The sequence below is a fragment of the Lutra lutra genome, chromosome 4 (genome assembly GCF_902655055.1).
Source record: "Lutra lutra chromosome 4, mLutLut1.2, whole genome shotgun sequence".
Lineage (NCBI taxonomy): Eukaryota > Metazoa > Chordata > Mammalia > Carnivora > Mustelidae > Lutra > Lutra lutra.
In genome coordinates this window covers 60,499,310-60,526,246 of record NC_062281.1, presented here as the reverse complement: position 1 = coordinate 60,526,246, position 26,937 = coordinate 60,499,310, and the positions used below count along the sequence as shown (strand labels likewise).

At 35.7% G+C, this 26,937-nt stretch overlaps 1 protein-coding gene across 1 annotated transcript in view; it reads right to left on the bottom strand.

Moving 5' to 3' along the window:
* Window positions 1–1,661: 1,661 nt before the first annotated feature.
* UBE2W (ubiquitin conjugating enzyme E2 W) overlaps window positions 1,662–26,937 on the bottom strand; it is a 78,624-nt gene continuing 53,348 nt past the window's right edge. The window contains exons 4-6 of the mRNA XM_047724128.1: window positions 19,734–19,889; window positions 15,565–15,640; window positions 1,662–3,538 (exon numbers count right to left, since the gene is read on the bottom strand). Coding sequence (XP_047580084.1) covers window positions 3,525–3,538; window positions 15,565–15,640; window positions 19,734–19,889 — 246 coding nt within the window. The 3' untranslated portion in view covers window positions 1,662–3,524. The remainder of the gene's footprint in view (window positions 3,539–15,564; window positions 15,641–19,733; window positions 19,890–26,937) is intronic.

Below are 26,937 nucleotides of genomic sequence, written 5' to 3'. Positions count from 1 at the left end.
AAACTTCTGAACACACAGTACCTCCTCTTCTCATCTATTTTTAGGAAGAAGCTTTAACAAGTTTTAAATATCTCAATTCTCAAAAACAATAGGCTTTTTAAAAAATAAGACTTGATTACCAGAAACAAGTAATATGTGGTTACATACCATTTGCACATCACTACTCATTTCCATTATCTGTCAATTCATCTTTGATGCAATCTGGAAATAATTAAGCAGTCACTAGATACCTGTTTTAGAATCTGAAGAAATTATTATTTGCCACAGGAATCTAATGATATATATTTGCATATATTTAAAATTTCAGAAGGGAAAAACTAATAAAACTATCCTAGTTACTTTATACCAAATATTTATATACCTAGTCAAAACAATAAGGATTAAGATCTTTCTCCAGATGAACTGTATATAAAAGCTAATTTTTAGCATTTTCTTTTGGGGATTAAAAAAAGCTTTATTTCCCTGCTAGCTAAAAGGAGGAATTCATCCACTACAAGTTAAGTCCTTTAGAGGTGAATATTAAATTCCTTAAGAGAACAGCCATAAAATTTATTTTAAAAAATTTATCTTAAAAAAAACTGAAAACCATTTCTTTCTTTAAAATCCATGGCATTAATACCTACTTCACATAATATATTTTTTTGAAAGGGCACCAAGTTCATGATCTAAGCATGCAAAATAAGGAAATGAATGTATCACTGTCTTAATAGAATTTGGCAAACCAGAAGAATGGCCTTAAAATAAATAAATAAATAAATAAATAGAGAGTACATATTGTCTAAATATGAAAGTATAATTCTGTAGGCCTATGCAGCAGATAGTGCCCCATGGAGCAAGTAAAGAGGGAAGTAGCATAATCCTATGTACATTTTCTTGGTATTCTGGTTGTTGTTCAACAACACATTACAGAGAAATATTCTTTTTATTATTACAAAGCCATTAAATGCCCTCTCTAGAGCAATGACTCAGGTAAACGTCTTATGTCTTTTAATAATGTAACTTACATTTAAAATTAACTTAATTAAATCTAAGTGCAAAGGAGTTTCCAATAATTCCTAAGTTCAAGGGAGTACTGCAATGAATAAGGTGTTATCTTATTGCAAATTCTGAATGGTTGGTATTCCTATATTTTAGGGTATTTCATCTTATCTTCTCTTTAAACAATAAAATGTACTGAAATTATTTGGTTTCCTTTACTTTCCTCTACTTTGTTTTATTTTATGGTATATCTATGTAGAGAAAGAGGTATGTTAAAATACTGCTTCTTTTATTTTAAAAAACTCAATTGAGGCTATATAAGACCTATTAATCTACAGGACAGCACTGTTAATCTTTGACCTGGTATATTAATTCCTTTGGTGACTAAATGTCACAGGTCATTTCTTTATAAAAGAATTTTAGTAAGTGGACCAGCAATACGGAGAAAGATCCCCCCACCCCACCCCTGAAAATGATCAAGTCAATCAGTAGTTTGGAGCAGTTGTGTAAAATATGAAAAATATATAATTTGCCACTGCAGATTTCATATTAAAAAGCAGTTAAAAATTAAGAGTAGCTCAAAGCATTCCAAAAAACATTTTCTGTCTTAAACAGGCCAAATGATAAGACTGATAGGACTATTATGAGAACTTATGTTTATCTAGTCAAGAAAGAACAAAAAATGTGTTTATTTTAAAAAGTGGTAGTTGCTAACTATAGTATAAACAGTATCCACAATTTGGTGGCTGGCCATAGTTTTAATTTTTTTTTTTTTCAAGTTATTTCTACAGCAGACATATTTTTGAAGTCTACCCACCCCTGAGTTCAGCAATTATACTTTTAGAGTGTAAAATTATATGCCCTTAATTAACAACATGTACAAAGCTACAAAATGTCATCTATACAGAGATTAAAAACAATTTTGAAAATATTCCTTGCCAATTATTGATTGGATGTTTTGCTGGGGTACATACTTCAAACCTTTCAGCCAAGTGGCCTTTATTTTTAAGCCCAAATTGATTCATATATTTTATTCACTGCAGGATATGTCAAAAAGAGTGCAACAACAGGCATTAGTAAAAATAACATTGTAGTAGAAACAGATTTTTGCATATGTGAAAAGGTAATTTATAAAATACATAATTACTTTTTAAAAAGAGAACCTAGTTGCAATATCATTAACTTACATGGTACTGAGAATTGGACGTTTCAACAATTTTTTTTCTATAGAAAAATTTTATCTAGCTGTAAGCAAAGTCTTTTCAACAAGAAAACAAAATAAAACAAATCCCTCCAGGAAAAACTGTACGGTTATGTGAGACAAATAAGCAAACATACCATTCTAGAGTGTACTTTTGCCTAAATTTTAAAATAAAAATGTCCACACTCTTTTGTTAAAACATTAAGCCTCTGTCAAAAATGTATTTCTTATTTTAGGGTACAGGATTAAAGGACAAAATGATACTTACAAGTAAAGAAAAAATTACAAGAAAAAAACTTGACAAAAGCTTTTCAATTGAAGTACTATAACATTCAAACTTCACTTAAAACGTAACAAAAGAAACAAAATTGCAAATGAAAACTCTTTACGGATTTTTCAAACATAAATAAATGAAATAGTGTTTAGGCAGTAGGGCTCATGCTGATGGCTAGCAGGAAGTAACAGAGTGTAATCTACTTGGAAAAATCGTTACTGTACAAACAAGCCCCAATTAAGGACTGCAGCAGTTTCATCCTCACTGCCATTGTTCTTACTTCCAAGATCAAGCCTTGATTCAACCGTTCATACCCTAGATTTACTCATACCTTTACTCCAGAGACTGAGGAACTATATACAACAAATGAATTTATTTTCACCATAGGGATAAACAATATTGTACCTCTCTGCCAATGTTACTTGAAAACCTTCCATGTCAAAACAATTTGACAGCAGATATAAACAATTCAATAAATACGCAATGATCTTTCATTACAGTCCTTTAAAGACGCATGTTAATTCATGCTGTTAAACCTTAGGATCACAGTGCATAGAATCCAAATATAAACAGTTGGGGTGACTTTCAAAGTAATGTTGGATCCCTCACTTTATTTATAATCCCATTATAACCAGTAAGTTCATTTCATAGGCCCTATCATGCATTAATTATTGGGTGGCAGGAGTTAATGAAAATTTTTCCTGTTTAACGTCCATTGCCGGCAATGAACGTCCCAAAACCGCCAAGGAAGTCACTGTTATTGCACAATACATGAGGACCTGGAACTTTTCCAAAAGCTTAAAAAAATAAAAATAAAAAATGGAATTATATTGACATTTCCTGACACCTGCATTAATACTGTATGACTAATAAAAGCATGTCAGTTGCCTGGACTGAACCAGCGATCAACATGCGCCCAGAATGCACACGAGTAAAAATGCAGTAAAAGGAAGTAGTCTTCATTGCCTATAGGTCACTTCCAGTCAAAGGTTAAAGTTCAAAGACTGAATGATCAAAGTGCTCATTTTCTCAGTAGGACTATCTTCTGCTAGGAGGATGATAACAGTGGCATCAACAAGTATCATCTTTAAGAAAAGGAGAGAAAAAGACAATTAAAAAAGTCAAGCATGCATAAGTAAAATCCATACATGTTAGTCTAACGGAAATAATTTCAAGAAGAACATGGTTTACATGTCTGACTTGCCTTCCCCAATCTTTACAAATAAAAAGTCCCATTTGTGTTCAATTATATAGTAACAAACAAATCAAGTTCCATTCTTTCACAGAAATAGCAGTTCACACAAGTCTTAAATGATGCACCAGTATGTTAGTTCTATTTAAAATAATAAATTGATTATGTTAGCATATATTAAGGATTTATCAGTCGTAAAGAGTTCTTTTATGGGCAACAATTTTAAGTTGTAATGAGATACGAAGTAAACTCCTGACCAACAATGTCATAGTATTTAACACAGGATAATGCATGTTTTGTCTTTATAAAGGAAATAACTTCACAAATGAGGTATAATTACCAAATTATTTAATACATTGTTAATGTTTATTTTTAAGTGTATTTTCTAAAGATAAATTAGTAACATTTTTAGCAAACATAGATACATATACAAATGAAGCCGTGAAAAAAAACACCTCACAGATTTAGTAATGCCTTCTGGTAACCTCAACACATTATGTAAGATTGTGGAGTTCCTAACTTATTTTACAAAATTATTTCACAAGACATATCTGAAGGATTTATTTTGAGGACTGGTTACTCTTCAGAAAGCAGCTTTAGAAAGAAGACAGACTAATGGCAACTACCCAAGAGTTGCGAAAGCTCTCAAGGAGAGTGTTGCTGAAAAACTGGCCAAAATATTTTACAAACTATTCCACCTTAGGATCGATACACTGTTAATAAAAAAATGCCCATCTCCAATGACTCAATGAGAACTAAAAACCAGTAAATCTGATTTCTATGGTGGCAAACTCACAGAGTAACTCATAGAATTATATAGTAACAAATCAAGTTCCATTCTTTCACAGAAATAGCAGTTCACACAAGTCTTATATGATGCATATTTTAATATTAATTTAATATCTATATTTTAATGCCAATCTAAAGGGTGAAATATACTAGATTTTTAAAATACATCATCAGAAATCTTTAAAGAAAATATCTTTAAGAAGAAAATAAGCGGATAGCCTATAGCTTCTAAGTGTCACATCAAAGTATCTGTTTCTTAAATTACTATGGAACTTCGAATAACAAGGAGATATGGATGCCACGGATGCAGAACAAACTTAAGAATGTAAAGAGGGGGTGGGCGCCTGGGTGGCTCAGCGGGTTAAGCCGCTGCCTTCGGCACAGGTCATGATCTCAGGGTCCTGGGATCGAGCCCCGCATCGGGCTCTCTGCTCGGTGGGGAGCCTGCTTCTTCCTCTCTCTGCCTGCCTCTCTGCCTACTTGTGATCTCTCTCTGTCAAATAAATAAATAAAATCTTAAAAAAAAAAAAAAAAAAAAGAATGTAAAGAGGGTCCTTAAAACATCACTCTTCCAATGGAGTAATTTATAACTCCAGGGTCCTTGGAAAAAAATAATAAAACTAATCACACAGACCTCTAAGCTAAGAGATGGCACTAAATTCTACCTAATAAGTCAAACCTTAAGTATTCTACCACATGACAATGTATACAGTAAGAAAAGTGAGACAAAATTCAACCTGAACATCATGTACCTAATTAATCACCAATAATAAGATTTTATCTCCAAAAGGTATATCATCTTTGATAGACTACAACATAAATGTATTTCCATCAGGTTGTCCATTCTGAAGTACTCCAGTATAGTAAGTGCTGTAAAATGTGCTACAATCCACCAAAATGATTAAGAAATCTATACAAAGCTATTCTCCCTATCCCAACCCCTACCTTGGATTAGATGTTTTAAAAAAAATAAAATAGGACTAATACTCCCTGCCTTGAATACTCTATCTTTAGAGAAATAAACTTATTAAGTAAGTTTTAAAAATAGAGTTCTATTATCTCTGATAGTTGGACCCACAGGGACACAATGACTTAAACATTACAAATCTGTCACAGCTCTAAGTAATCAAAGAATCTACAAGCAAATACTTAAGTATGGAGACAAGTATGAGCTAAAGCCATGGCTAACTTTTCCCCAAATAAATAAGCCATCACTAAGAAGTAAAAAATCCATTTGTTACCAAAAGGAATACTGTTTCCTAGCTAGATGAAAAAACATTGTTGAATCTAAGATGGTTTACAAAAAAAAAAGTTGTTAGAGCAAACCCATCGTGGATCAAGACAAATATAAGTCTGTAAAATATGATCAAAGAACTCAATATTTCTAGCCTCTTGACTAAGTATTTGTAGCAAGATGAAGGCCTGAAAAAAAAAATCTCAGGTTAACCACTTAAATTTTTTTCTGGAACTGTAGAAGCCCTTATTAAAGGTATACCCTCAAATATAATATACAAGTAATCAGTTCCAAAGAGATGACATCTACCATGGCTAACTTCACTGACTTTTAGGAAATATGAGTGAGAGAGAACTACATTAGAAGAAGGTCAATAGTTTACCCCAGAGCATAAAAACTATCACATTTTAATGGACTTCACAACCATCACATTATATTGGAGACTACTTCCCTGGATATTCCCAAAGATTAAAGACTAGAAGAAAAGGAACACAGTAATAAGTCAGTAGATATGAAGTAGGATTTCACTTCCAAGACAAAACCAAATCTTTGGAGCACCTGGGTGTTTCGGTTGGTTAAGCGACTACCTTAGGTTCAGGTCATGATCCTGGAGTCCTGGGATCAAGCACCGCATAGGGCTCCCTGCTCAGCGGGGAGTCTGCTTCTCCCTTTGCCCCTCCCTCCTCTCGTGCTCTCTCTCTCATTCTCTCTTTCAAATAAATAAAATATATTTTTTCAATGAATTTTTAAAAAGATTTTATTTATTTGTCAGAGAGAGACAAAGAGTGAGTGAGCACAAGCAGGGAGAGCAGCAGGCTGAGGAAGAAGCAGGCTCCCCGCTGAGCTGGGAGCCTACCCAATGTGGGACTCGATCCTAGGACTCTGGGATCATGACCTGAGCCAAAGGCGGGCACTTAACCGACTGAGCCACCCAGGCGTCCCATAAATAAAATCTTAAAAACAAAACAAAACTAAACTAAATCTTTTTTTTTTTAAAGAATTTATTTATTCATTTGACAGAGAGAGATCACAAGTAGGCAGAGAGGCAGGCAGAGAGAGAGAGAGAGGAGGAAGCAGGCTCCCTGCCTAGCAGAGAGCCTGATGTGGGACTCGATCCCAGACCCTGAGATCATGACCTGAGCCAAAGGCAGAGGCTTAACCCACTGAGCCACCCAGGCGCCCTAAATCTTTTTTTTTTTTTTTTTAAAGATTTTATTTATTTATTTGTCAGAGAGAGTGAGCACAGGCAGAGAGAGTGGCAGGCAGAGGCAGAGGGAGAAGCAGGCTCCCCGCTGAGCAAGGAGCCCGATGTGGGACTCGACCCCAGGACGCTGGGATCATGACCTGAGCCAAAGGCAGCTGCTCAACCAACTGAGCCACCCAGGCGTCCCTAAACTAAATCTTTACACATAGGTTTGTATCTCAACAGTTTAGGAATTAAAGGTTTTTTTGTTTGTTTTTATGAATCAACTAAGAAAGATTCCACAGAAGACAACAGAATTGTTATCCAGCAAGAAATAAAAGGAAAAAAAAACTGTTAGACTGAGTAAAATCTGGATTTAGGAATTTAGAAAGTGATTCTCTAATCCTAAAAGGTACTGCAAATTAAGAAAAAGTTCCCAAATAACATAGGTAATTCTATGGACAGCTGTAAGGCAGGAAGAAATTTTGTTAATACTAGTCTGAGATGACTGTGTTCGTATCACCTTATAATCCTTAGAATTCTACAGTAAATGTTCCAGCTGAATGGAACCAGAATAGTCTACAGTTTAGTAAAACAAGAAGATATTCTCTACTCCTTCCCAAATTTATAAACTTAACAGTTTATTGGACGTAACAGCTAAATATCATGCCAATCTATTTCCTGTAAGCCTAGTCTTCTGAAGCCAATACTCAATTACAGTCTTAAGCTGTACTGCTCAATTCTGTATCACGTTAAGGAAAATGCTTCAGGAACCAGATCAGTACTGCCATCTGTGGAAAGCAATCACTTATGAAACTTATTTGTGTATGTTTAATCTGGATGCTAGGAAACAGATGGATTGTATTATTAATGAATTCTATTATCTATCTTATTGAAATATTTTTATGGTCCCATAAAAAGATATTTTTTATCTTTTTCAAGCGCAATTATGTCTATTGTATGATTTTAAACTTTAACGCTCATTCATTCATTTGTGTACTAAACTGTATACATTTGTTTTCTATGGACCATTCTAGCCCTGAATTATAGGTCAATTCCTCAGCCCCTTTGTATACTGAAATGAGTTGTCTATTCAAATACCTATTTTGGTTAGTTCCCTTTGTTAATTTTTTAATTTTTAACCCTATTGTGTTTAATTGATTTTTCAAAGCATATGGGCCTCTGGCTAAATTTACAACACAGAATATTTGCTTCCAAGGCAGATAGGACCTTAACCCTTTAGTGAATAGAAACTGTAAAAGTAATAAAATTCTGGAGAACAGGTTGATAGCAAACTTCAAGTAAGTAACAATAAGGAGTATGCATTCACATATCAATAACTTTTTACACTTTAATAGGAGCTAGAGAAGTAGTTCAAAAGAAATGCAAACAGGGGCGCCTAGGTGGCTCAGTGGGTTAGGCCTCTGCCTTGGGCTCGGGTTATGTCCTTGGGGTCCTGGGATCGAGCCCTGTGTCAGGCTCTCTGCTCAGCGGGGAGCCTGCTTCCCACCTCCCTCTGCCTGCCTCTCTGCCTGTTTGTAATCTCTCTCCCCATCAAATAGATTAATAAAATCTTAAAAAAAAAAAAAGAAATGCAAACAGAAATGCCTATGGTATGATACCACAAGTAACAGTAGGGTAGCAGTTGACTGGCCTACATTTTCAAGATATATCAACAATGTGGAAGATAGTTTAAGTTGAAAGAGACTTTTTTCCCAAGAACTTAACACTGGTTATCTGGCAGCTGAATTTTGGTATATCAGTGGAATCCTACTCTTCTATAACCAGACATCTACTGAATTGCCAAATTACTGTTTTTCATTAATAGTGCATCCATCCTGCATCCAGGAAGCCCTCTCTGAAGCACACAGATATTACGAATCTAAACCCAAACCTCTCTTGCCTCTTTGATTACAAATACTGACAAACACTCTGACCCACGTTGACCCAAGTAAGTTGGTTAGCACCACACAGGACTATGGAGCTTGTGCCTGAGGGCTACAATTCTGCTTGGCTTCTAAAAACTGAAATGTTAAGTGTTTCAGTGAGTTCATCTAATTCCAAGCAAGACTTTGCTCAGTCTCTGATCTTTTTATTTAGGTCTGCAGGTCACATCAGGACTCTGATGTGACCTTATAATCCTTTCAGAATTAGATGATGCTAAGAAATAACAAGAGTCCATATTTCTTGATAATTTGTTGTTGTAAGGAGAATATGATTAATCCATGAAGATCCTTTTGGAACTAAAGCAGCTAAACAGAAAAACATAAGCTGACATCTGGAAAGATCAAAAACAGAGCAGACACGTTTTGCTTTATGAGTTAGCATGACTTATAAGATTTTCCAATTTCAAATATAAGGCCAACGTGAGCTATTTTTCACATTTTCTAACTCACTGTGAAATGTATAAAGGCAAAGATAATATATGCTACACAGCTGAAACGCTTTAGTTTTTTAAAGGTGGAGGAAAAGTTGAAGGAAGATTGTCTACACCCAGTCCCCCTTTATGAAAGAGCAGTTGCTCTATCATGTCAAAGTATAACTAGTATTACCTGCGCTTGATTTCATATGAGGGTCACTCCTGGAGCAAAACTGTTGACTTAAAGGGGGATTCTGGGAGAGGAATGATTTAGATATGCAGGGTTCAAGCATGAGTAGAAAACACACTGAGATATGAATAATCACTGTAAGTCAATACACTGGGATTTTTAAACAGAATTATCTGTAAATGAAAATAATTTATCTGTACCTGGGACTGAGACCTGAACTAGAATAATCATAATTTAATTGAAATAGAATTCAGTCCTTTTAAGATGGCTAATTTGTATTTGGGGGGAGAGGGGAGGGAGACACTTTTAATCTGTTTATTGAATAAAATTAATTCTTACACAAACCCTGGACTATTATACATTATGAGGCTAATTTGGGGGTGCCTAGGTGGCTCAGTTGGTTAAGCATTTGCCTTTGGCTCAGGTCATGATCCCAGGATCCTGGAGTTGAGCCCCATGTTTGGCTCCTTGCTCAGTGGGGACTCTGCTTCTCCCTCCCTTTCTGTCTCTCCCCATCACTCTCTCTTTCCCTATCTCAAATAAACAAAATCTTTAAAAAAGGGGGGGGGGTTAATTTAGTTTGAAAAGCCTCTCTTGGTATTTCTGGGCTAAGGTGGAAAATTTAATAGCTTAAACTTTTAAAAGGCTTTTCTACTTTAGTCATGAAGGTATAAATTTCTTAGTTAATAGATAAAAACTACTATAAAAAACTTGTATGAAGTGTATTTTATTTATTTATTTATTTATTTATTTATTTGACAGAGAGAGAGATCACAAGCAGGCAGAGAGGCAGGCAGAGAGAGAGGAGGAAGCAGGCTCCCCGCTGAGCAGAGAGCCCAATGCGGGGCTCGATCCCAGGACCCTGAGATCATGACCCGAGCCGTAGGCAGCGGCTTAACCCACTGAGCCACCCAGGCGCCCCGAAGTGTATTTTATTTTAAAGAATTTATTTTATATTTCTAGTTTCACCATGTGACCTTTCTCCATTTCTTATCAAAAGCACATAATGAAATATTCTGGGAATAATCTTAGAGAAAGGACTTCTCATAAATCCTTTCAACTATATAAAGGAGCATTAGAGGGCCTGAAAGACTGTAATCTTTCTGAAATTTCCCTACGAGGGAGGAAGAAAAGGGGACAACACAGGAATATACTATCTAACATTGGAGCAGGACAGAAGGTAAATAAGGTTACACTTTCAAAATAAATGTTTTTTTTTCTTTTCTTTTTTTTTTTTTTGAGAGAGAGAGAGAGAAAGAGAATGCATACAAGCAGGGGGGAGGGCAGAGGGAGAGGCAGGCTCCCTACTGAGCAGGAGCCGGCTGCAGGACTAGATCCCTAGACCCTGGGATGATGACCCCAGCTGAAGGCAGACACCTAACTACCAAGCCACCCAGGTGTCCCAAATAAATGTATTTTTAAAATTCATTACTCCAAGACAATTTCCTTTCAAGTTTTTTTTTTCTTTTAATTTAAAGATTTTTTTTTTAAATTTATTTGACAGACAGATCACAAGTAGGCAGAGAGGCAGGCAGAGAGAGACAGGAGGAGGAGGCAGGCTACCTGCTGAGCAGAGAGCCCGATGTGGGACTCGATCCCAGGACCCGGAGATCATGATCTGAGCCGAAGGCAGAGGCTTTAATCACTGAGCCACCCAGGCGCCCCTCCTCTCAAGTTTTATTAGAAAACTCCAGTGGTTTAAAAACACTATGGAAGGGCACCTGGGTGGCTCAATGGGTTAAAGCCTCTGCCTTTGGCTCAGGTCATGATCTCAGGGTCCTGGAATCCAGACCCGCATCGGGCTCTCTGCTCAGTGGGGATCCTGCTTCCCTTCCCCTCTCTCTGCCTGCTTCTCTGCCTAGTTGTGATCTCTGTCAAATAAATAAATTAAATCTTTAAAAAAAATAAAAATAAAAAAATAACACTATGGAAAAGACAATGGGGGATTTTTCTATTATTAGTGAAGCTGGGTTGGAAACAGAGTAACTATATGATCTTTAGAACTTTGACACTTTAAAAAATGTTTGATTTAGTTGTGTTTGTCAATATTCTTGATCAACTGATCTTAACTTTTTATGAATCTGGGAACTTTCTATGCTAAGACCAAAGGGTCTGTGACATTCAATTTTTTTCCCCTTTCTTTCTTTCTTTTTTTTTTCCAGAAGGGTTCCTCAGAAGGGCACAGAGAGGGGCGCCTGGGTGGCTCAGCGGGTTAAAGCCTCTGCCTTCAGCTCAGGTCATGATCTCAGAGTCCTGGGATCAAGTCCCGCATCGGGCTCTCTGCTCAGCAGGGAGCCTGCTTCCTCCTGTCTCTCTGCCTGCCTCTCTGCCTGCTTGTGATCTCTCTCTGTCAAATAAATAAATAAAATCTTTAAAAAAAAAAAAAAAAAAAAAAAAAAAAAAGAGGGGCGCCTGGGTGGCTCAGTGGGTTAAGCCGCTGCCTTCGGCTCAGGTCATGATCTCAGAGTCCTGGGATCAAGTCCCGCATCGGGCTCTCTGCTCAGCAGGGAGCCTGCTTCCTCCTGTCTCTCTGCCTGCCTCTCTGCCTGCTTGTGATCTCTCTCTGTCAAATAAATAAATAAAATCTTTAAAAAAAAAAAAAAAAAAAAAAAAAAAAAAAAAAAAAAAAAAAGAAGGGCACAGAGAGAAGAGGCAGTTTGGTTTGGGGTCCTAAAAGGCAAGTAGATGAGAAAGAATGAGAAGCCAGCAATGTAAATTGAAGTAAAGGGCTGTAGGGTCTTGTTAAGTGTTTTAGTAGACCTTCAGTGCTCAGAAAGAATTCTTAAGAATTAAAGAATTAATGATTATTAATTCATTTTATATGGAAAGCTGTCCCTTTATACCTCAGGATCCCTGAAACAGTAGTTCTCAAGTGACAAGCTCCATCAGAATTATCTGGGGATTTCTTAAAAACTAAAACAAAACCAGCATTCTAGGCACAGTAATAAAGTTTATTAGATTCTTTCAAAGAGAAAGTAATCAGGCAAGACTTTGGTGAAAAAGTTCCCAAGAGGGTGTGCGTAACGCAAGGACTGGTTGAGGCAGGAGGGTGTGCAGGATTCATTCCAGGAAAACAGTACATGGGGGATAAGAAATAAAGTATATCATAATGCTCCAGTGAACATTCCACTGTATAAAACACTTCTTGTTTTAAAGATGATTTTCTGGGGCGCCTGGGTGGCTCAGAGGGTTAAGCCTCTGCCTTCGGCTCAGGTCATGGTCCCAGGGTCCTGGGATCAAGCCCCGCATCGGGCTCTCTGCTCAGTAAGGAGCCTGCTTCTCCTTCTCTCTGCCTGCTACTCTGCCTATTTGTGATCTATCTCTCTGTCAAATAAATAAATAAAATCTTAAAAAAAAAAAAAAAAAATAAAGATGATTTTCTTAGGATGGATTCTCAGAAGTTTGGTAACTGAGACAAAAGCCTTGAATCTTAAATTTAAGCTTGTTTTTTTTTTTTTTAAAGATTTTATTTATTTATCTGACAGAGAGAGATCACAAGTAGACAGAGAGGCAGGCAGAGAGAGAGAGAGAGAGAGGGAAGCAGGCTCCCTGCCGAGCAGAGAGCCCGATGCGGGACTCGATCCCAGGACCCCGAGATCATGACCTGAGCCGAAGGCAGCGGCCCAACCCACTGAGCCACCCAGGCGCCCCAAATTTAAGCTTGTTAAATATTGCTGAACTTGCTATACCAACATCAAATATGAGAGTACTATTTTATTCTACCCTTTACTCTTTTCTGGCACGGCACTCATTTTACTCAACTCTGCAATTCAATAATAGTTTTAAAATACTAAATCTGTAATTACTTTACTGTGAACTTTTTGGTCTACGCTTTTAATTCTATGTATTATGTTAAGCAATTTTCATAAATGGTCTTTATTTTTAATAAGCTATAATTGTTTTTCACATTTTTAAACCTTATGCTGACTGTGCTTTGAGGTTTTCCTAAAAGGTTTTCTAGGGGTGCCTGGGTGGCTCAGTTGTTACGTGTCACCCTTCAGCCTGGGTCCTAGGATGGAGCCACATGTCGGGCTTCCTGCTCAGCGGGAAGCCTGCTTCTCCCTTTCTCACTCCCCCTGCTTGTGTTCCCTCTCTTGCTGTCTCTGTCAAATAAATAAATAAAATCTTTAAAATAAATAAATAAAAGGTTTTCTTAAAGGTTTAAGTTTTCATATAACTAATTTCTGATTCCTTTTAACTTCAGAAATTCTTCCTTTATCTGAACTGATACTCAGCTTTAAAAAAAAAAAAATTACAACTGTGTAAACCTGGCGATGCACAGACCTGTACCCTGGGGATAAAAATATATTATATGTTTTTTTTTTTTTTTTTAAGATTTATTTATTTATTTATTTATTTATTTGACAGGCAGAGATCACAAGTAGGCAGAGAGAGGGGGGAAGAGAAGCAGGCTCCCTGCTGAGCAGAGAGCCAGACGCGGGGCTCGATCCCAGGACCCTGGGATCATGATCTGAGCCGAAAGCAGAGGCTTTAAGCCACTGAGCCACCCAGGTGCCCCCAAAATATATTATATGTTTATAAAAAATAAAAATTAAAAAAAATTCAATCCACAAGGAAGAGTTTAATTATGAAGTAAATTTAAATTTAAATATTTTTAAATATTTAAAAATTTAATATTTAAAAATATTTTTATATTTATAAAATATATACTTATATATTATATATAAAATATATTTATATTATATATTTATTAAAAATAAATATTTTTTAAAATATTTAAATATTTAAATATTTCTTTCCCAAAATGATTACTACGTTCCTAATAGGACTACTTACTAAATAGTCTTTTCCTCATTGGTTTTGTGACATCCAACTGATTATATATTCAAATCTTATATATAAGAAATAGAAATACAAATACAAATAGAAAGTAATTCTATTTTGATGTCTACTCTTGCATTAACATGTTTTGGTATCTGGTAGACCAATTCTCCTTCATTATCCTTTAGTTCAAAATCCAAACGGCTCTTCTTGCCTATTAGTCTTCCCCAAACTTTGAAGCACCCACCCATTATTCCACTGGATTTTTACTAAGTTATATTAAACCTGTAATTTGTAAAGACTATACATTTTTCTATAATACTGGTTTGTCATCAAATATCTTTATTTTTTCATAGCTCTTCCAAGTTTCGTCATTTTTCTTCTAGATCATCTATAGTTGTCATTAACATTAGCTGGAACATTTATCTGTTGGCTCTCAAAAACGGCATTCTTTCACTGTGTTTTCTAACTTGTAAGTGCTGATGTAGTGCTATGTTGATTCTAATCATCACTTATCAACACCTAACAGAACTCTTATAATTTAAGACGTTGTTAAATGACTCAAACTAACTCAGTTAACAAGTTTCACAAAGGATAGAAAGGTAAGGGGCAAAGGCCATATTCCTATAAATTAGCTCTGTCAATTCTAATTTCTTATTAGACTAACATTTTATAAAGAAAAATAAGGGAAATGCTCTTATGGAAACAAAAACCACAGGGGTAGTTTTTGTTCACGCACTTCAAAAAGGACACTGAGGAATATAAAATTTTGTTTTCAATTTCAAATACACCTCTTTAGGAAGGCAGTGGGGTCAGCTGAGAAAAGATGCTTGCAGTTTTCAATTATAAAGCTATTAGCACTCTCAACAGAAACAATAAAATAACATTAGTGAGAATACTGTACTCATATAGCTACAGTCAGAAGAAACACAAATTTTTGAGCACTATTAAAACAGGAAGAGCTTTCTTTAATTAAATGGGCATCTCTCACAATGTGATCCCCCTCCCGCCACGAAGTACAGTACCAGAGTTAAGTAATTTCAAAAGACATCAAAACTTCTATTTCAAGTAATAGGTTTCCCAATAACTAATTCCAATTTCATCTGGAGATTATTAAGGACCCTTTTTTTAGTAATAAAATGGTAGCATTTCCAAATGTTAAAGCAATTTTAGATTTTACTGTATGGCAGCCATGATTTATGTGCTCCATTAAAAATCTAGTCCAACATATCCTTTAAATGGCTTCACATTTTAAAGACTCTTCTCCATATTATAAAAATACATTAGTTATATATTCCTTTCTTTACTGCAAGCAAACAGATACATAATCTTTCAAACCAAAATGCTATGAAGTTATTATTCTAAAATAAAACTGTGCTTACCATGATACCACCATTTTGTTTTCTTTGGATTCTTGTTACATGTTCGAACATAAAAAGAATTATCTGGTGGTCGTCTCTGAAACCAAAGGGAGTTTAAATAGATAAGAGAAGTTGTAAAACGGAAGAAAAAACTTTAGCAGAATTATTACATTAAGTCTAAAAACAATATAAATGCTGATGTGGCACAACTGAAATAATGTATTCCAGGAAAAGTAGACCCTTGACACTGAAATTAAAAAAAAAAATAAAAAATAAAAATAAAATAAAACATGTATGTGTGATTTGGATTAGGTTCCAGTGGGATTACTAGAGAATAACTATTAACCCGAAGTGGCAGCATTAGGTTTTAAGGAATTTTGGTTCCATTTATTTTATCTAATTAAAAACCAGAAAAGTCTACCTAAACTCAGTTTGTCTGAGAAATTAATAGCAACTTATAAACCTCCAGTAAGGTAAGCATCACCAAGGACAGACCAAAGGATTCAGTTTGCAAACAATATATAAGAGGAAAAAGGGGAAAAAGCTATCTTGGCATTTCTGCCATATATATGCCCAACTAGCACAATATTACATACATATGGCAGCTCTGCAAGGGAGCTACAGCAGAAATAGTGATGCCAACAACAATGAAGACAAATTTTGGACGGGAATTTTCCTGAAAATTGTTGTACTGACCAGACACGAGAAATAATGTGAGTCGGGGTGCCTGGGTGGCTCAGTGGGTTAAAGCCTCTGCCTTCGGCTCAGGTCATGATCCCAGGGTCCTGGGATGGAGCCCTGCATCGGGCTCTCTCTGCTCAGCAGGGAACCTGCTTCCTCCTCTCTCTCCCTGCCTGCCTCTCTGACTACTTGTGATCTCCGTCTATCAAATTAAAAAAAAAAAAAAAAATACTGGGAGTCTCTACAAAAATATGGAAACACATCAAATTTGTATTAAAGCTACTGAGCACAGGTTAGTAGATAAGTTAGTAGGTAGGTCCAACCAAAAACCAATGGTGAGCAGGACTGCCTAGACAGCAGGTAGGGAAACAGGCAGTCCACCTGGCACTTTTACAACTCACGTACAGAACTCTGATCTTAATTGAGCCTAATAATGCCCTTACAAGTTAATATTAATAGTAACTTAAGAAAAGGGAAGAGTAGAGCTTATGTTAAACTACCCAAAGATTACCCTGCTGATAAAGTTTGAGAAAATATCTGAAAAAGTATCATGAAATTAGATGCCTGACGACTTCAAAGAATAGATAACCTGTTGCTGTTTGTCCTGCAAGTCAGAATCTGTGTTAATGTGGAATAAATTGCTACCACTGCAACAAATAACTTCATAAATTCATTTTCTCTGTATACTGGTTAGAACCCAATCTTCAAAAACAAACAAAACAAAGCCAACAACCAATAGTCAAAAAAAAAAAAAAAAAAAAAAAAAAGAAAAAAAATTAAGGAAGAAAAAAACACTCATTCTATTTGCTTAAGAATATAACCAAACTGATAAGTGATCACAGAGATTTGGTTCTTAAAAAAATAAAGTAACTATATATAACGATGGATTACCAAAATTGTTTTAGGAATGGAATACAAGCTAGAAAGTTTGGACTATCTGTATTATAAGGGCACGAAGAATAAATGGTAGATTACTAAAAGACTTCTCAATATCAGAAATTATCTTTAATCTACTGAAATCTACCTGTCATGATGGATTTAAATGCCTTCAATTGAGGGAAACATGCCTGACTATGAAAATGAAAATTGGAATCAAAGAATTATGAATAAATCCAAGTTCCCAAATACTTATACTAAAAATTAAAATTTGTATTCAAGTCAAATATTAAAGTGAAACTCATAGAACCACATTGACCACAGAATAAAATTCGCCTGTTTTAAAAAAGTTTTTGAATATATAAGATTAAAAAAAAAAAAAAAAAGAGTTTTTGGTGAGTAGTTAGAAGACTTTAAAAAGCTTATTTGGAGCTAGATCCCCTCAGTTCCAAAACAAGTTTCCTCTTCATCTTTATAACCTAGTACTTAGCACAGTAGAAACAGTACTTACTAGGTTCCTAATAAACATTTACTGAATTTTACTGCATTTCACAGAACTAATGCTGCCAGAATTGCTTCCAAATTACTATCTTGGTTAAATATAATTTAGTTCATATTATATAATATAGTTTACCAATAATTTAAATGGAATAATAAGGCTTATACTAACTATGCAGGAAAAACTAGTAGTAGACAACTGAAATGTGAGGGGGATGAGAGAAGACTAGAAAAGGATAAAGGAGATGGAGAATATAGTCATTTTCTAGTTTTTAATAGTAAGTCATTACATTTATTTATTTATTGTAAATCATTACACTAAACGTAAACAAAGCACTAATCATTACAAGGCACCTGTAAGAGTTACATGCACATATCACTGGTGTTCACCTCAACTTTTTTATTAAAATCCTATACTTACTGCTTCACCTTTCTAAAGACATTAAACATTAATGAGGACACAGAAGTCCTTCTAACTGCAAACTGCTCTACTCTATACCTAAAATTTAAAAGTTACATGTGTGTAGAGGGAGAAGTGTGTAGAGGGTAGAAGTGCAGAGGGTAGAAGAGGGCAGAAGCAGAGAAAACATGGAAGCAATAAATAAGACTTGTTTTCAAAGCCCTCGAGGTTAACAAAAGCTCAAGTGCAGCCTTAAAATGAAACCTAGAAAATCTCATAGGCAAAATCAGTTAAAAAACACTACAGTAAGATAATTTGTACCCTATTTCATCTATTCAATGATGTATGTTTTTCTGCACATTTTAATATTCCTGAATGGGGATACATGCCTTTTAACATGTATTAACTGTCACAGTTTAACTGACAGAAGTTTCTTACATTCTTATATGGTATATAAATTGCATATTAATGCTCTTAATGCTGTACTTAAAAAATTCAATTTAAACCATTATTTCCCCATGCTTCTTTGAACAAAAAGAACCTGTTTTTTTAAACCTAATACCAAGAAACTTCTTATGAAACTAACATTTCAAGAAATTCAGTTTGCAAACAATGGCTTAGAGTGTTTCAGCCTAGATAACCTACCATTTAAAAATAAACTACTTAAAGTTCTCTAAAAACTAATTTAAAGTTCTCTAAATGCTAATTTAGTAAAAATGAGAGTTCAATTTCAAGAAAACAGCGGGGGGGAAAAACAGCTGTAATAACCCCACAGATCCCTAATCTGTAAGGTAAAGCTGTTCTCCTTTAGACCCGATACAAAAGGAAAACCTCATGAAGAAAAGAGGCTTTAAAATAGAGAAATACAGGGGCGCCTGGGTGGCTCAGTGGGTTAAGCCGCTGCCTTCGGCTCAGGTCATGATCCCAGATCCTGGGATCGAGTCCCACATCGGGCTCCTTGCTCAGCAGGGAGCCTGCTTCTCCCTCTGCCTCTGCCTGCCACTCTATCTGCTTGTACTCACTCTCGCTCTTGCTCTCTCTCTGACCAAAAAAAAAAAAAAAAAAAGATTTAAAATAGAGAAATACATGAACAAAAAAATGGCTACACATTGACTCTCAGGCAGAAACCACAAGAGGGCCAGAAATGCACACAGGATTTAGATACTTTAAAAGGGTATCCTAAATTTAACTCAAGTGATTTTTTCTTTCTGGTGTTTTTACCTTTCCATCAGACAGAATCTGTGGATAAATAAAGGGGAATGAGAAGAAATGTCCTGAAAATTCTGCTGGTCTCTAACCTTTCTCTTTCAACCTAATCATGATGATCAGTATGATAGAAAAGCTCTGGTTCCTGGGAAATTCCCTAAAAGAGGCTGATAGGGTGGGGGCCAGCAGAGGGGAGAAGGGAAACATGCTCTTGGGACTTTCCACTGTGAAATCTAGAAATGAGAATTTCTTGTATACTTCTACCTTGTGCATGCTTACAGAAATAAAATTCAAATTATTTGAGAACATCTGCAGAAATTTTCTGTTTAAGAAATATAAAACAATGTCTGACTTCTACATGGAATGAAAGATTATCGAAGTAATTTTCTAATCTGTTACTAAGCATATTACCCATAACTTCTTAATAAAAGGCATTAAATCTTCCTTCACATAAATTATGTATTAAAATAATTTCTCTACCTAAACTAAAAAAAGAGATATTACCTGGAATAATTCTGAGAAGTCCTACCTTTTCTTTGCAGCTGGAAAGCATACTAATAATGCTAAGACAAACTGATTGGACTGAGAGCGCTGGGGACCAGTCTTCTGTTAGAATGGATAAACAGATATGACCATTGCTATAAACATGAGGATGAACGGGAATATTTTCACCAGTAAACATGACCTAAGAAAGAATAAAATTCCATTAACACTCAAATATTCTGTATTACCAAGAAATAAAATATTCTCCATAGAACTTACTATTTAAAAACCAATTAAAAACAAATAAAGTGCCAGAAACAAGATAAACAACTGCTTGTTGTTTATTCTCATCAATCCACAAAGTACTGGTTCACTGTGTGAATGAGGAAGTAGGGAATGGAACTACAGAGAAAAAATCCAGGTCATCTGTTTTTTTATTTCAGCTATTTTTCACAAATTCCCTTTAAAAATTTATAAGTTACCATGCATTTTTAGCCCAATAAAGACAATTATAAGAATGTCTTTTCATATTCTACTCATTGCTCTCTGCATATAGAATACAAAAGTATTCAATTTTGAGACAATATGAATTATATGTGACAGGAACACCCCTTTCACCTGTAACAATGCTACCACCTAAGGTGCTATGTGCAAAAGGAAATAATTACATATACCATCTCCTCTAAACTTGCTCATCCATTATGATACATACCATTACTACTTACTGATCAGCAAATAACTGTGCCTACACACAAAAAAAAGTTTGAATGGGTCAAGTTTTTCTCTGCCTTTTTTTCTACTCAATTTTTCTAACAGTTTTTCCTTTCTCCACCTTGTCTCCACACTAACTGTAAGGTAATAAATCTATTATTCCTTCCTTTGCCCTAATAACTCATTAAGTATCCCAATAGTAGTGTTTCTTAAACATATCTACCCTAAGCATCTGAACAGGGAGAAGACTGAATTCATACATCTCAAAGAACGTGTAAGCACAGCCCAAACTAGGACAAAGACACTGAAGTCTAATATTTCAGGCTGTTTATATTTTACCTCATAAAAATTACTTATTTTGATACAAAAATTAATCCACCAATCTTTATGTGTATTTTGTTCTGTGGTAAGATCTAACATTTTTACTCTGTTGTTAATAGTAATTACTAATTCCTGACCTTAAGAAAAAAAATCACCTGAAGATGTGGGTAAAAATATAAATGCAAGAGCTCCACTTTCACAGATACTGAATCAGTAGGTATGGCTGGATTTTTATAAAGCTCGTCAAATATTAACCAGTAGTTCCCAAATGAGACTTACATGTATCTCTCTAAGCCCTAAAACTCCCTCACACTTGACTACACAACAAAATCTTACTAAGAAGAAACCCCACCTTCAGTTATATCAGAAACTGATGAAGTATTTATTGCTCTAGGCATAACCTATTTTCCCCTTTATATAAGAACAAAAAAGACAGCCAGTGAAATAAGTGTGGCTAGAGTAAGGTATGTCAGCACTTAATATGGGTGGGTTTTTTGCTTTTATTTTCAAGTATCTAGCTACAAAACTGTCTTCATTACAATTTCACAAATACTTACATTTTAACAAATCACTCTTTCATATATGTAGAAGTCCCCTAATATTTCAAACATACTACTAACATATGGAACTTGTTTCCTTGGCTGAAGCTAATAGAAGAAAACAAAAGGAATTTTTTTCTCAAAGGAATGACTTTACACACTTGCATATTTTGTTTCTTTAAATTTTGGTCATGCACCCTCCATTCCCACTAAAAAGAGCTAAAATAAAGCTGAAAACTAAAAATAAGTCTCAAAGTAAGAGATATCAAGTTACTTGCCCTGCCTGATTACAGAAGACTACCCAATCCCCAACTTTAGCACAGCTGTGTTTGAAGCCTACCATTTATTTCAATTTTATTTATCAGTGCTAGTATCCTTTTCATCACTTTTTGCTAAAAAAAAAAAAGGGGGGGCTCGCTGTAAAAGGAAATGACTGCTTAAATGGTCTTGCAGCTCCGTACTTTGAGTCTACCCACAATTATTCTAAATTTTATTTTTTATAAACATGTAGTTTACTATATATATTTGATATTCCCACAATGTGTTATAGATGTCTAGAGTGGGAGTTTACAAATCTTGCAGAACATGCATCTGCGCTGGGGTATTCATTCAGCCACAAATTCCATTTGACCAAAGGATATTTTCATTAAGAATACAAACAATGCCCAACGAACTTATCTCCTGGTCACAAATACTTTTTAAGGGTATTCTTTTCCAGTCAGATTTCCTTTTTAAAAAGTCACATAGAATAGTGCTCTGAAAGTGCCAAAAAATGAAGAATTGCCAAGTTACCTTCTTTGGCAAAAATTAATCAGTGCATCAGCAACCACCAAGGAAAATACACAGACAGTAAAATACAAAGGTTATCACAACATGCTCTGGCTAGCCAATTCACAAAGCAGAAGGAAAGCAATGAGCGCTCTTGGAGAGAACAGATTATAAACTAAATCACTTGACTTGAGAACCAAGAAGTACCCATGAATCAAAAGGAAATCAGGAGCAAGGAAAAGGGATGGAAAGCAGTAGAAGACACCTACAGCAGGAGCAGCAGACACTGATAAGCAACGAAGAGAGCCAGAAATCAAGACAGAAACAGCTTTGAAGGTTGAGGGGACTGAAATAAAAAGAAATCAGATCTCAGTAAACCTTAAAAACGAAAAGCAAAGGAAAGGGGGAGGGGGAAGCTGGGGGCTTTTTAACATGCTGCATGCAGGGTAAATATAGCCAGCCTGAAACTTTCAGCAACCAAATAGGGGAATCAATTTGCTGCACATATTATAGGTAACCCCTAGGGCCTAACCTGCCAGATACAGAATTTTAGAAGTTTGTCTAAACACAGAAAGGCTGAGTTTACATGTCAGAGATGAATTCCTGAAATAAAAGAAAAAACTTTTTTCAAAGTTTATTCATGTAAAAAGGCTGGTAAGCAGTTTCCACAGTTTTGATGTAAACTCTGCAATTCTGGTTCTTTGGCATGTGATGCGAAAGTAACCAAGGCTGAACTTCTTCAAGATCATGCTCTTAACCGTCCTCATTTATTTAACACATGGTACAATCCAAAGGAGGAAATGGGACATTCAGTTACTTTAATACAGCCAAGCAGTTCTGAAAGCCTAAGAGATGGTTAGCTGTTTTCAAAATTAAAAAACTTTTTGGGGGGAGTCCCAAGTAGCCAATAAACTCAGATTTAACAAGACAACTGAATACCATGAATTTGAAACCAAAAGGAATAAATAAGAACTTTGCTAATTTCTTTATTTTTAGAATTATTTATTTTTTAAAATCATTTATTCAAATTCAAACTTAGTCATATCAACAGTTAACAACCAGAGAACTATACACACTCATAAACCAAACAATAAAATGGAACTACAGATTTTAAAGAATAAGCTGTTTTACGAAAAAAAAAAAAAAAAAAAGCCACAATTTTAGAAAAGGATTTTATTTTATTTTTTTTTTTTAAGATTTTATTTATTTATTTGACAGAGAGAGATCACAAGTAGACGGAGAGAGGCAGGCAGAGAGAGAGAGGGAAGCAGGCTTCCCGCTGAGAGAGAGCCCGATGTGGGACTCGATCCCAGGACCCTGAGATCATGACCTGAGCCGAAGGCAGCGGCTTAACCCACTGAGCCACCCAGGCGCCCTAGAAAAGGATTTTAGATCCTGAAGTTCAGACTCTGCATTTGAAGAGACTGAAGTTCAGAGTCTGCATTTTTTTTTTTTAAAGATTTTATTTATTTATTTGACAGACAGAGATCACAGGTAGGCAGAGAGGCAGGCAGAGAGAGAGAGAGGAGGAAGCAGGCTCCCTGCTGAGCAGAGAGCCCGATGCGGGGCTCGATCTCAGGACCCTGGGATCATGACCCGAGCCAAAGACAGAGGCTTCAACCCACTGAGCCACCCAGGCGCCCCCAGAGTCTGCATTTGAAGCAGTATTCAGATGAATCTAAATTTCCAAACATCTCCTTATCAGTACAGCATATTTCCAAGCTAATGCATGTGAATCACACCTGAAGTTCAGAGTCTGCATTAGAAACAGTATTCAGACGAATCTAAATTTCCAAATATCTCTCTATTAGTATGGCATATTTTCAAGAGCAAGTGAGACTTAAGAAAAACTATGCCCCGTATCATAATTTTGGAGTTAAGTAAGCATATCCCACATCCAACATTAAGTTTTAAGCAAGCCAACCTCTGGGTAACTTTTGGTACCAATACAGTGTCTCACAAAATTACTAATTTGAGAATGAAAGCCACCAATGATGACACAAAACAGAGGATGGAGCTTAGGTAACTGTTTCTAATATGAAATTCATATTTATGAGTACATAGGATTTCCAATCAAGCTCAATACTGAATGACCCAATACTGAGATCTGACCACAAGGAAGGCATACTACTATGTTCAGACTAGTGTTCTGCAACTAATTAGAAAGTGAGACACCTAATGTGGCATGAAACTGGGTCAAAACACATATTATAAGAATAAGCAGTATGAATAAGCTATAAAATATAAAAGCCAATATACAAAACGGATACCAGGAACAATATAAGGGAATGCTTTCTCTTATTAAAAGTATAAGCAGATGGCAATACTTAATGGGCAAACTATAAAAACTGAACATGTAAGCAGAATTTGTTATGATCAGATATCTAATTATTAATAATATATGATATAGGCAATCTAGCATAAATGGTAAATATTTGACAAAAGTAACTAGGGACTGGAGTTTTAGCATAGTTTTTAATCCAATTTTCCCCTTTTAGTCACTTAACATGTATTAGTAGCATCAATATTAATAGTTTTTTTTTTTGTCTTCCATAATTACCCTTATTACCCTTATGCAATTGTACAAGTATTACAAAGTCAAAATTCCTGGATACAATGAAACTAAATTTGGGTGCCTTGGATGGTAACCATTCTCTCTCCTTTATATGCTGTGTTCTTCTAGCCTACCAGTCTTCTCCTTTATCTTCCCTTTGCTTTACCCCCAAGGCTTCAACGAACAGGGTTCACTGTTCCCTTTCTCCTCATCAGGTGTTCTAGATGCTAGACAATTTAAGGCAATAAAAATGGTTAAAGACTTTGGAAAGCTTAACCACCATCACATGAAAGAGCAAGGAAAATGACACCACAAATAAAAGGATGAGAACACTATGAAAATAGGTTCTGGATCTCTGCAATGAAGGAGTACTGAGCAACAGAACCAAAGGGTCTGGGTTAAGGGGGCATGAATAGGAAGGGAAATAAGGGTGAGGAGAAAGCAGCTACTCTCCTGCACCAGTGTTTCTAAAGCTTTGTAAACAAGGTAAGTATATTTTCAGCAGCACTTTTAGCATTGATACGGTTTCAAGACGAAGTACAGTATCCTCTTTCCCCTAAAAAACAACAACAAAAAAACTTCCTCACCTATTTCTAAAATGCCTAAAATATCTTCAACAAAAATTAGAGTTGAAAAGCTTAAAAATAAAGTATAACCAGGACATTTACAAGATAATGTGTTTCAATTTTATTGCATTCAAATGGGATGTTCTGACAGAGGAAGGGGGTTTAAAGGCCAAAGATATCTGGAAGGGAAGAGCTGCTAATGTGAGGGAGGAAGTAGAAAGGAAAAGAAGCAAAACGGTAAAGACACTAAACTTGAACACTTCACAGTTTGGAAGGAGAGGTGACTATACCTCCCAATTCCTTTGAGATAAATCTTCAAATCCTTTACACTGCAAGACTCTATTGGATAAGCCCCAAAACATCCTTTCTTTCTCATCTCCTGCTGTAGCCCTCCATTTATTTATACATAAAACTACATTTGCTCATAAGTCTCAGGAGAAGCCATGTCTTTGTTCCACTTCTGACATAAACTCTTCTTCTGATTTAAGTCCCAGTACAAACAGGTTTCTCTTTGACCCCTCATTCTATTCTAAACCAGTCATTGCTTTCTCTTTTGCTCCCAAAGCATATAATTTATACTTCAACTTATAGTGCATACAGTTTCACAGGCCAAAAGTTGTGGAGTCTTCCCTGACTCCTTTCTCTCGCTCACATTTCTTATCAATTCATTAGCAAATCCTGCTGGCTTAACCTTTAAAACAGGTCCAGGGCCCCTGGATGGCTCAGTTAGCTAAAGACCAGCTCTTGATTTTGGCTCAAGTCATGATCTCAGGGTCCTGGGATCCCTGCTCAGTGGGGAGTCTGCTTGAGGACTCTCTCTCTGCCTCTTACACCCGCTTGAGCTCTCTTCCTCAAATGAGTAAATCTTAAAAAAATAATAATAAAGTAAAATAAAGTAAGTCCAAAATATGGCCATCTTCCACAACCTCCACTACTACTTTCTGGTGCAAGTCACCATCAACCCCTCACCTGGATTACTGCAAGTTGTCTGGTCTCCCTGTACCCTTATACACCCAACAGTCAATGCGCCACACAGCAGTCAAATTCTACCTTTTAATTTAAGGTAGGATCGTGTCATTCCTCTGCTCAAAATTCAAAGGTTTTTCATCCCATTCTGAGTGAAAACAAAACTCTTATACTGGGCTATACAATCCATGACGGATCCTCCAGCCCAAATTATCTCTCAGACCTATGCCCCTGATTCCCCCTCGTTTGTATACACTCCAGGGACCTGTCACATGTGCTCCAGGTTCACAGGCTTTGCATTTTCAGATTTCTGCTCCAAAGTCACCTTCTCAGTGAAACTTTCCTGATGGTTCTATCCAATGCTGTAATATCCTCAATCCCCCTTTTTTTCCACCATCTTCCATACTTTATGTTTTGCTTATTATTTATTGTCTCTTTCTACAAGAATGCAAACTCCACCTAAGGAGGTTTTGTATTTGATTTTCTTCACTACTACTGCCAACACATAGTACAGGTCTGTTCTATGACATGTGCTAGATAAATACTTACAGAGTGAATGAATCCACATCTGCCTATCCAAATACTAAACCAATTATTAAAGGCAGGCCCAACACCTTTTAATTTCTGTACTCTTTTTTGTTTCTAAAGTACAGAGCACAGTATTTGATACAGAATTCACTTATACTATGCATTAAATCAGCGAATCATTTACCTGTATCCTTGAATAGGAAAACAGAATATAATATAGAAAGACAGTATTTCTATATGGCTGATGGTAAGTGTACATTAGTAGAAAACAGTGATGGAAAAGTGCCTCATCTCTTT